At 35.4% G+C, this 11961-nt stretch overlaps 1 protein-coding gene across 1 annotated transcript in view; it reads right to left on the bottom strand.

Annotated features, from left to right (window-relative positions):
• LOC125682179 (uncharacterized) overlaps window positions 1-11175 on the bottom strand; it is a 90748-nt gene extending 79573 nt beyond the window's left edge. Inside the window, 6 exon segments of the mRNA XM_048922597.2 lie at window positions 105-349; window positions 1057-1190; window positions 1333-1432; window positions 1523-1645; window positions 3463-3667; window positions 10690-11175. Of these exon segments, the coding sequence (XP_048778554.2) occupies window positions 105-349; window positions 1057-1190; window positions 1333-1432; window positions 1523-1645; window positions 3463-3667; window positions 10690-10796 (914 nt within the window). The 5' untranslated portion in view covers window positions 10797-11175.
• Window positions 11176-11961: the final 786 nt, after the last annotated feature.

Here is an 11961-nt window from a genome sequence, read left to right on the forward strand (position 1 = left end):
ACTCTATGTCCCCGGATCTTCGATTCCGAGGGCATAAAAAGAAAAGCGCACTACCACTGAGGTTATTACTGTTATTTCATCTTAAAAATGTTGAAATTTTTTACCTATCCATTCTTCCTGAAACATCCTTGTCATTCATGAAGCACTCAATATTTAAAGGAATGGTGGTCGAGTTTGCACTCATCAATTTTTTCAGTTTTTCACATTCTTGAGTTAATCTCACATAAGCCTTTTGGTTAGTGTTGGCATCAACTTTGTATCTTGTTTTGATATCTTCAACAAAATATTCTACAAGAACTTTGTCAAAATCTCTTCCTCCAAGACTTGGATCTGATTCCACTGCTAGCATCTAAAATTATATAACATGACTTGCATTTAAGATATCTAACATAATCAAAATTTCCCCCTCGCACTTTTCATATTTCTAACACTCAATGTACATATCAACCTTAATGTTTTTAAAATTGACATGCAGTGAATAGAATCCAAAAGCTGTGTGTTCAATCTAGGCCATTTTTATAGAGCACAGCACCACCCATGTTTTCTGTGGTGCCCTATTTTGGGGTAATGGTGTATTCTATGAGTACTTCCCCTATTTTGGGGTAGTGGTGTATTCTATGAGTACTTCCCCTATTTTGGGGTAATGGTGTATTCTACGAGTACTTCCTCTATTTTGGGGTAGTGGTGTATTCTATGAGTACATCCCCTATTTTGGGGTAGTGGTGTATTCTACGAGTACTTCCTCTATTTTGGGGTAGTGGTGTATTCTATGAGTACATCTAGACTACTATGCAATGCTAATTAATATCATGGAATTTCTACATATAAATGTAGAATGAGACTTTTTTGTGCGTAAATAACTATTTATCATCAGACATTTAGTATAGAAGTACTCCAGATATCGGGATATATATATTTCATAATATCTTCATACTTTATATTCCATCATATGATGAAAAGATAAATCTCTCTCAATGTTAGCAATACAAACTCAATTAAAAGGGATGAAAACAGAACACAACTAAGATGATTTTCCTTTATCAATGCCTTAATTACCTTGAGTTTTCCCTTGTTGAATGCCACTGCCGCAACTTGTGTGGTGCAATATCCCATATCAACAAATATCACATTCCTTGGTTTTTCATTCTCTGCAGGCAGGTCTTGCTTGTAGATACCATATGCCAATGATGCTAAAAGATGAAATTATATTCCAATTGAAATCTTTCATATCTCCCACACTGATTGATCATAGGTTTGCTCAAAGTTCCAAATGTTTTAGCTCATGGGTTTGCATATAAAACAAGAGCTATATATTTCCAAAGCCTGCATTACCTGCAGTAGAGTCATTCAAAAGTCGGAGACAATTCAATCCACTAATCTGACAGGAGTCCAGCATAGCTCTCCTCTCCACGTCTGTGAAATAGGTGGGAACCTATAAAACCAAATAGCATTAAAATATCTTACTATAATGGTATTAATGTACAAGATCAAAACAGTCTGGGATGCTGGGCGACATTCTTACCGATACTACAACATCAACAACTTTGGTCTTGAGTACATTCTCTGCTGTTTCTTTGATCTTTGTCAGCAACATTGCTGTGATCTGTTCTGGAGTGAAGGATTGTAATTCTCCCATGTACCTCGCCTACAACAAAATAAATGTAAGACTCCATTCATTTCATGAAGCCAAGAACATATATTCAAGTTGCTTATCAAAAACATGGAATCTTGTATATAGAATTTAAAGAAAATTCAAAGTAAAGTGGTTTGCAGCTTATGTGGGGCACAAGTTCACTTTAGAATCAATCAATGAATGTTCTCACATGGAATCTATATACAGATACATGGCTAATATTGTCCCTACTTTCATGAAAGCAGAGACAAGTGTTTCTAAAATACCAGACCCCTGAGCATGGCTGCTCATCCTACAAAATACATTGTCTGATGTATTCAGAAATGCAGTTGTAATCATAGAAAATATTAACATTCAAATTAACCAATCCTTGGTCAAAACCAGCTCTGATAATGTTCTTCTTACACTTTTTCTGACATAAAAGAGTATTTATAAATATTACTTAGTTCTAAGATAGTTATATCAAAAAAATTATAAATTGAGAAGCAATATTATATACTTGGCATTATTGCAATTCATCTTTGAATTAGAACGCTTTGGCTGATATAGTATTGCATTGTGTGACGACACAATTGAATCTGTTTGTAATACAATTGCGAAATGCAACAGAAACTCTCATTGGTCCATATGTATAAGTCCGCCCAAATTCCCTTATACGGAAGTAGTCAGCATTTGAAAACATGACGGCCAGATGGAAACAAACTTCAAAGGAAGAAAAAGAAAAAGTTGTATTCTTGTGTTGTTGTCTCATAAATTTAATATAAAAAAATTCCTAACATTTTTTCCTACTATACTTGTGTCCAAACATACCTTCAAATTTATTAAAGCCCCATACGACCCAAAAACTTACAGCTTTTGATGATTTTGTTCGTTGTAGCCATGTTAGGTAGCCAGTCAATTTGAATCCCGGTTTCCATACTCGCACAATAGCGTCTAAATGTGAACTAATACCCCACAAATATTTTAGATAATACATCATCCCAGTTCCATTAAATGATAATTATTCAAATAGCTAAACTCACAGCAATGCGGCTTTTATTAGTCTGGGCCGGTCTCCATCTCTGCCACACGAGTGTTAAGGACCATAATGGGCTTATGTAGCATTTTCGTTAATCAAGAGCTTATTTTACCTTTACAAAAACTGTATTTTTTAATTTCCATTAATTATTCGTGTTGATAATAAATGAAGAGCGAATACATAACTTACAACCAATTTTATGAATAGATACCAATAGCAACAGAGTTCGAATTGGCCAGCTACCTAACATGGCTACGTCAACAAACGAAATCATTAGAAGCTGCGAGTTTTCGGGTCGTGTGTGGCTTTAATGAATATTTGAAGGTATGTTTGGGCACAAGTATAGTAGGAAAATATGTTAAGATTTTTTTTAATATTGAATTTATGAGACAGTAACACAATAATACACCGATATCAGGCCTCAACCATGCGCAGCTTTTTGTGCCCCGTAAATCGAAGGTTTTTATAAGAGGTGGATCTGTAGCTCTCTGTTCTGTCACAATATTTTTTCAGAGAGCTATAATTCTCCAGCTAGTAATTTTTTAGTCCATCCATCTTATCTGATCACCTGAATCTGCTCGAGAAAGTGGGCGGGCTGTAATTGGCCAATGAAAACTCTTGTTGTATTACATCAAATGTGTCATTCAAACTGTTCAATCGTCTCATTCAATTGTGTCGTCACACAACGCAATACTATATCGGATAAAGCGGTCTAATTGAAAGGTGAATTGCGATAACACCATGGCGAATATGTACACATTTGATGATCCTAGTATTAGACTAGTTCTAATATAGATGATTTTAATGTCACCTGTAAAAGTATGCCTCCTGTTGGACTAGGTGTCACTATGAAAGGTCTTGGATAATTTGTCAACTCTCTTTGCACTAAAGGATCCTCGAATTGTCTTCCAATAAACCTCTTAAAACATGAGAATGTGTTTTTCAAGTTTGAGATGCACTGGTTTTTGGCAGACACTCCAATGGCCCTTGTATTCTCATTCATTGACACATATGCTCTGAAAAATATATTGGTACACACATTAATATTGATAATTATGTGCTGTACACACCATTATTAACTAATAAATAAAGTTTGCCAAATATTATAAAGGGCTTTAATACTCCCAATTTTTATCATTTGCTATTTCACAATGTTTAATATCACAAACAACCTCTTCAAATACTTGGTGTTTTGTCTCCCTTACAAAAATTACCTCCTGTATATAATATAAAACGTAGTTTACATGCATTTACCTACGGATAAGTGTTCAACATTGTCGATAATAATAAGTTTTCCTTTAAGCTTTTGAAATAAATACTGCCACTAGTAGTTATGTTTACTTGTGAATCACATATGTGTCTATCACAACAAACTCATGCAAAGCTGCATTTATCATTTATATTTGTGTACAGACTGGTGTGTAATATGCAATTTCCAAGTTACCCAATAGTTCTTCCCCTTTGTGGAACTCTTACGCACAGTGAGACACAAAACATACTATCGTCCACACGCAGTGGGTACAAATGCTTATCGCTGCCCTTATATATTGCCTAAAGGCTGATTATCAGACATCATGCAACCACCCAAACTCCAGGGGCACACAATATTAGTAAGTTTAGTTGTATTTAATAATAAAACAGCTCAAACAAAAATCGATAATCACCATTTTTCTTTGATTAAAAGATCACCCATGCAGAAGAGGATATAAAAATAATTTCATATTTAATCTAATGGCCTAATTCAATCAAATATTATTCTTAATATGGTCAGTTTAATGTATACCAACAGCTGATATAAACAAAATTTACTTTCATTACTGTTATCCGTATTTACATAGCTAGTCTATAGTATATGTATACATCTTGTACCCACCCAAGCGTTCAACAGAACACAAAACACACCTCTATCACAGAAGAGCTGATATCTCGGAAGTTGCGTATTACATGTACTGGCTACTAATATGTACATTTTATGCCACTCCGTACATACTCAAGAATTGCTGATAAGCAACATTGTTTATAATTCGCATGTACAATATGTATTTTTTAAATGATCACAAACAATGAAAATTAATTCACATGAAATTGTGATCACTACAATAACAACATTTATATGATAAACTGGTTCTTCTCTATTACCTGTACAAGTTAATTTTCCTAGTCATAAAACCAATCTCAATCTTTTGAACATTGTATTTTCAAGAGTTTCTGAAAACCAAATATTTGTTTCAACATTTGGACCAATGGCTTTGAGTGTTCTACTGGCCCAAATAGTCCATTTCATGATAAATTTGTACTACGACTGGAGATGCAGAACTTTCTGAATGACAAAATTAATTGACACAAAGAATTAATCATAAAACTTAAATGCATGTTCCATTGTGATAAGGAGTTATTAGTATGTCTAAGGCGAAAAGTTGAAGCTGGCAAGAAATTCTGTATACCCCATTTCAATCAAAACATACAATTGAAGTTCAGGCAAGATTTCTTGAATCAGTGTGACACTGGTCTGAGATTAAGAAGAGACGTCAGTCCAAATACCCAGCTCTGACAAATCTTGCTGAGATTATCTTATGATGTCTGTATTTTGCACTCACTGTTTCATAACCACAAGTTTTATACCAATTTTCATGAAATTTGATGTGTGGCTAGATGACATATAGACAGACATATTATACAGAGGTAATTTTAGCCCTTTTATTCACAGGGTTTTGACACAATCTAAACAAACTGGTTTATATACTAGTATATAGAGTAAAGGGATCTAACAGCATCCACTAAATTCTTGGTTGCTCGCTTCAAACAGTCCGAGAATTTAACGGTAGACTGCGGTTATGCCAATTAAGGTCGGGCCATGCCATGTGCAAACAAGATATCCCGAATTGTCTATGGCAAATTCTAAGAAACAAAGGAATAATTATGATATGTGTGTGTGAGATAATGCACTTACAGCGATTTTTTTCCTTATATAACTGGTACCGATAAACGGTGCCATTCCCAATGCCAAAAACCGTTGATTTCCCCCAATTTTAAGACTAAAAATTCCCGATTCACATGCCAAAATAAGACCACTGACATCGTAATTTACTTAGACTGAAACGTTGTACGAGTTAACTAAAATGTTCACTCCCGGTATTGAACCGAAAGTACAGCTCAAGTATTGTAGAGCTATGACAATTCTAAAACGAGCTTACGATGATTCCTTATGTCTCACAACAGCAAATAATATGTTTACGGTGTGACCGTTGAGACGAGGGAAGACCCGATAACAACTTGCACCATGACTTGAGGCAGGGTTCCAAATTACCGCTCGCCCACTCGCATTGGTGACTAAACTTTGCTTGTGGGCACTCAAAATTTCCGTTCTTGTCGCCCACTTGGCGACCGTAATTGTCCGATCAAAATTTTTCTTTCCGACCGATCCGAGTCGTATTATAATTGAAGTTCAATTTCCGGTTGAGGTTTTGGTGGCAGGGGACAGTTTCTTTGGTTTTGAAACATGTGGATAGGGGGTATACACCAAAGTCAGATTATGACAGACTAATGAAAAATCATATTTCCCTTTTATGTCAATACTTGTATTTCATAATAGTGTAGTTAATAAATTATGACCCTAAATTACATGTAATCTATAAATACTGGTGCTGGTGCATAAAACATGCTCTGAGCAGGTTCCCCTCTTTTGCTTTGATTTTCCCTCATTTGGGCTAATCCGCACCACCCCCAAACCATCACAGTACCAGACATGGGGATTTAGACACTGTGCAAAATCAAGAACCCTATCTGCCCTTCTCAAAAATCTACCTCTCATATGGGGCCATCCACCTTCCCTCACAGCTACAGACTTTTTGCTAGACCCTGCATGTTTTCACCAGAATTTCTTCAGCAACTGACGTGTCTTAGTTTTGTATTTGCACCCATCTATATGCTAGGAATCATGGTGACACCTACATGTTGTATATCAACATTTTTATTAAGCACTCAGCTACATTTGACATGCATCCTAAAATTATTGTATACATTTTTACACATGTAATATAACTTCAAATATGGGGTATTTCCATTTTTTGAAAAAGTTGACCAGGCCTATAGTGCAAAACTGTCCCCTGCTACCTTTGCCACTTGGCGAGACATTCCTGGGGTATCAAACCTTCCAAAATGTATTTAAACCAGAAGTTGAACAACGCAAGGGTTACTTCAAACGAAAAGAAAGCGTCTGCTTTTACCAAAATGGAAAGAAGGGGAGAATATGGCTTGATGACGGCGAAAAGGGGATGACGTGCTGTGTGTACAAAAACATGACACGAAAGGTCCTATCGTTGTGACAGCTTGCCCAAGTTATAAACTTGACAGCATTGTAAAGCTGAGAAATTTTGAAATAACATAAAAAGTCTGAAGAAACGTGTGTCAAAGTCAGAAACCGCGAAGATCATAAAGTCCATGAACTCTGATATTTTTGCTAGGTTGACGAAATGAGAGTGGAAATGAGAGAGGTATTTGAAAGAATTATAGAGAAGGAAACAGAATTTAAATATTGATATTTAATTTTTTAAATAAATTGCAATGTGACCTGATGTTTCTTTTTTCTTGTAAAAACAACAATGTTATTCAATTTCATGATATGTGTGGGCAACTAAAATTTCATGTGGGCTAACAGGATTTCTTATTCAGGGGCCCACTTGGCCCCTAAAGTATTCAGTCGAAGTTGGAACCCTGCTTGAGGCAATCCATTTAAAGCGGGAAATATAATGCGGTTGATGTTAACAGTACATTGTGACGTCAGCATTAGCTGCGACTGTTTTTCTTTCAAATCAAGCAATTATCCACAACAAAACGTACGAAAGTATGGGAAAGCTTGTCTGGAATTTAAAATCATTTGCGGTACTTTCCAAACTATTTATTTGTTTTATCTAAGGAATTGCCAATGAAGTATTCCGCAGTGACTGCGACATTTTTCCGGAAGCATTATGGGTAGTCCACATCATTTTTCAGCTGATGAAGAGCAAACCACGTGACTCAGTTGCGTAATCATTGGAGCGAGCTCACCGCTTCGCAACGCAAGCTTCGCTCGCTATTACTGTAAAAAAAGTTTGTAAAGTGATGAATACTTCTTGTTTTGTTCTTTCTTTTCTTTTGGTTGAAATCATTTGCCAATGCGTTGGTAGAAAAGTCCCAATTTGTTCAATTTTGACGCTATTTTTCCCAATTGAATGGGTACCGGTAACAGTGCCAATGGGTAGAAAAAAATCGCTGACTTAAAATAAATATTTTCCCTTACAACTGTCAAAATCTATTTTTGTGACCTGGATTTTCCTTCCGTTAATTTTAAAGTATACGACTTAAGTGTCTAAGCAGTTTGAAGATTATGACTAGTGCTCTAGACATTGTTCAGTGTATGATTTGTATGTCTTTAAATGTCGATGCTTTTTTATTTCTTGTACTTAGAAGAAAATTTTTTTGAGGTGACAGTTAACAAACGAAGTGTAAATGATTCCGCAATTAAAGTATTTTCAAGGTATAAAGCCTGGCATTTAACCAAAAGGTGTCAAACAAACAAAAGAATCAGAACAAGAAAAATGCAAGCTATATGAAAAAGAAGGAAAAAAATGCCAATTCAAGCCACACTGGCAGAACGGATGAGTATGGCTGAAGTTTGAGGGGAGAGAAATGTGGTACGTTCCCTGCAAAAAGTTTTGGTCAGGCCAGGTCTATGCCAAATGCCATAGGTCTATGCCACATCAAAAAGACATACAGGTGACTCTCGATAACTCGAAGTTCAAGGGACCTTGATAAAACTTCGAGAAATCTAGAGATCAAAATTCGGAAATTGTAGGTCCGCCGGTATGGTTAAGATTTTACAATAACCGGAAATGTTTACCAACAAGATCATGATATCGTTTTGACATGTTTTCCTTCATATTCTTCAGGTATTTAATTTGATATCAAAATAAAAAACCTTATTTTAATAAAAACATTTCAAAGTTTATGTATTTATTTGTTCTTTAATCATGCTTAGATAGACATCATACAAAACCAAGTTCCAATGAATATTTCCTAACGCAAACTAAACAGAGCACAATGTTATGTCGCTTTACCCAAAGCAAAATTTCTAACGAATGAGTAAAATGTTGTTTTAGAGTAACTTTACACAAAGAACAAACTCGAGAAATGTTTCAACTATGTAAACACCTAATTACCCCTCCGGCATTCAACAAAATCCAGGTAATTATTAATTAATAAACGCTTGGGTAACGGTGAGTATACGCTACCACCACTTCTCGAGATCGAGAATGAAAAACAATGAAATATTGTTTACGGGACCCAATTTCACTTCGAGAGATCAATAGTAAATGTTTTGTTATATAGAGAAAAAAATCGGGACCATGGTTTCACTTTGAGGGACCGAGAACTTCGAGAGATCGAAGTTTGAGCCATCGAGAGTCACCTGTAGACCTATTGTCTACACCATTTAAAAAGTTAAATTCTCAGACTGTTCAAACTCTCCAAACTTTGGAATTAACCGTGATAATGCATTAAGAGTTTTTCCAGTTGAAAAACAGAATATTGTTGTTTTATACTACATAAATCATTTATAATCTGACTTTACAGAAACCTTAAAAAAAAAAGAAAAAGTCCAACTTCCGAAAATTAGGTCGCCATCGTTAACCCTACAGCATTTTCTCCATGCAATTTTTGTTCATTGTTGGATTTTATGCACAATCCGCAGAGATTTATCTAGACTGTTTTTACTACCGGTAAAGGGTACCTTTCCCTTAGGCTTTGACAACTAATATTTCCCCTTCAATTATAGAAACTACACAAAATTGTATGAGAATTTTAACAAAAATCATTTGTATATACATATTTCAAATCATTTTCTATAATTATCAAAGTCTTAAAACATAGATAAGAATAAGTAATCAATCAATTCTTTTGTCAGTTTTGAGATATTATAATCTGAGGATGTCCTCCACCCCACCCCCTCCCATGGAAGCTCATGACTGCATTCTCAAAAATTCCCCTTAAATATGAAATGGGTAGTAACATCTAAAAGCTGGATAAATCCCTGATCCAGTGCAGTCCAACTTAGAATTACTGTTTCAAATATAGCTACTTGCAAGTGGTCACTCTCACAATATTTGAATGAATGTTGATCGTCCGTTTGAAGTTTGAGTTTGAAGCGAGCAAACGAGAATTTAATGGCTGTTGTTAGCTTCCTTCACTCTATATACTATATACCAGTTTGCTCAGATTGTGTCAAAACCTTGTGCTTTTAACAGGTTGGGGACACTTCCCCTATAGTGAGATATTCTCGCTAAAATGCGATTATCCCTCTCTAGCGAGAATAAATATATCCCGTATAACCGAGAAAAACACCCGCGGAGTACATCTTTTCACGATTCACGTGAAAAGAAGAAAAAGTGCTAAAATGTCTGATACTTCTGCAAATATATGAATCAAAACAAAAACACTCACGATGTGTATTGGATTTCAGACTGCTTCCCTCTTACGCAGCAACTTTGATATGCAATTTCATGACTATGTTGTCAATTTCATAGAAACAATTCACATCATGTTGAGTGCGTGGCGTACTTATTCAGCGTTGCACGGGATTTGCCATTATTTTCTATAAAGACGGCAAAACACCTGTTTATGGTAATGTTTATTTCTCGCTAAAGAGGGATAATCGCGTTTTAGCGAGATATTCTCGCTATAGGGGAAGTGTTCCCATCCTGTTTAATGGTAATTTCCAAAATTAATGGTAATTTTGGCGATTCTATGCACCTGAAATATTTTTAAATAATCAAATTTTGGTCCGACATTGCTACAGTATTGAAAAAACATTTGATGGTGTTGTCAATGGTAAAAGGTAATTTAATTACCAAAGTGCGTCCGCGTACTTTGAATAGAATGCACATTTATCTAAAACAGGTTGATAAGTATGCATTATTATATTGTTTCAAATCTGGTGATTGAATAATATTATCAATAATCTCTTCCTATGACTCTACACAAAAAAACGTAAAACCATACTCACGGTGTACACCGATCGCTGTATTCATTTGCGATGGTTTCTATACCTCCAGTCCTTGCTACCCCGATGAAGCATGTGAGGCTTCCAACATCAACACCAACAACCGACATGTTAGCCAATAAAAGTTTTTCCGATGATATATGACAGTTCTTGCTAATATTAACTATAAGTAAAAATGTAGACTGCTTGCACGATGTACTCGTAAATCACGTTCTTTCTAGAAGACACGTGAAATGCTGTCGGCTTTCTTCTCCGCCTTAATGACCATTGAAATAGTCCCGCAGAAATTTCGAGAAAGTTCAAGGAAATGACGTCATCGTAAAAAGAATTATCAATTCGGATATTAATTTTTCTGAAAATATTTGTTTTTGTTTGTTCAAGTCCATCGTCGGAACCCACGGTTTTTCTCCCCGTTAAACTGCATTGAATGCAGTTTAACGGAGAGAGAAAAACCGTGGGTTCCGACGATGGTTCAAGTCGCATTACAATAATCCAAACAAGAAGTCGCATTACAATAATCTCAATGAGAAGTCGCATAATTACAATAATCCAAACAAGAAGTCGCATTACAATAATCCAAATGAGAAGTCATGGTACAATGATTCAAATGATAAGTCACAAAGTGATCCAAATCCAAATGAACAAAAATAAACGTTTGTTAGATCACCATTCTTCGTTTATTATTCAATTTAACTAGATTTATTTCAATCTGTCTTAGTATGCATATATTATGCACAATATATAACGAAAAAACATGAATTAATTAAAAAGGAGTGACTTATTTTAATCAAACAGAGTAGTGTCAGGGCCGTAACTGCCGATGAGGCAGACGAGGCAACTGCCTCGTCTGATTTTTTGGCAAAAAAGAAAATAAAATTATATAAATGTTATATTATAGGATATATGTTTAAAATGAAGACAAGCACCTTTGTCTTTGACACCATATTACGATTCTTTACATAGTACAAATGAAACACAAACATGATAAATTGGGATTTAAAAAGTGTCATTTTCAGTCGTAAAGTCAATCGGCGGCCCCCAATCCCCTGCCTCCCCTGATTTAGAACCCTACTTACGGCCCTGAGTGTGTTCCTAATACAAGCCTACACGTGCACGTATTGAGTTTCCCCGAACACTGTTCCGTATTTCCGTAAATATCCGTATTTGATCTTTACGACCATTTTATCATTCGATATGATATATTTATTCAAAATACATGAGCTCAAATTTCTGATGCTTCCAAAATCTTCATATTTTGTATTTATCCATGCGTAA

Source organism: Ostrea edulis, chromosome 2 (assembly GCF_947568905.1).
Source record: "Ostrea edulis chromosome 2, xbOstEdul1.1, whole genome shotgun sequence".
NCBI lineage: Eukaryota > Metazoa > Mollusca > Bivalvia > Ostreida > Ostreidae > Ostrea > Ostrea edulis.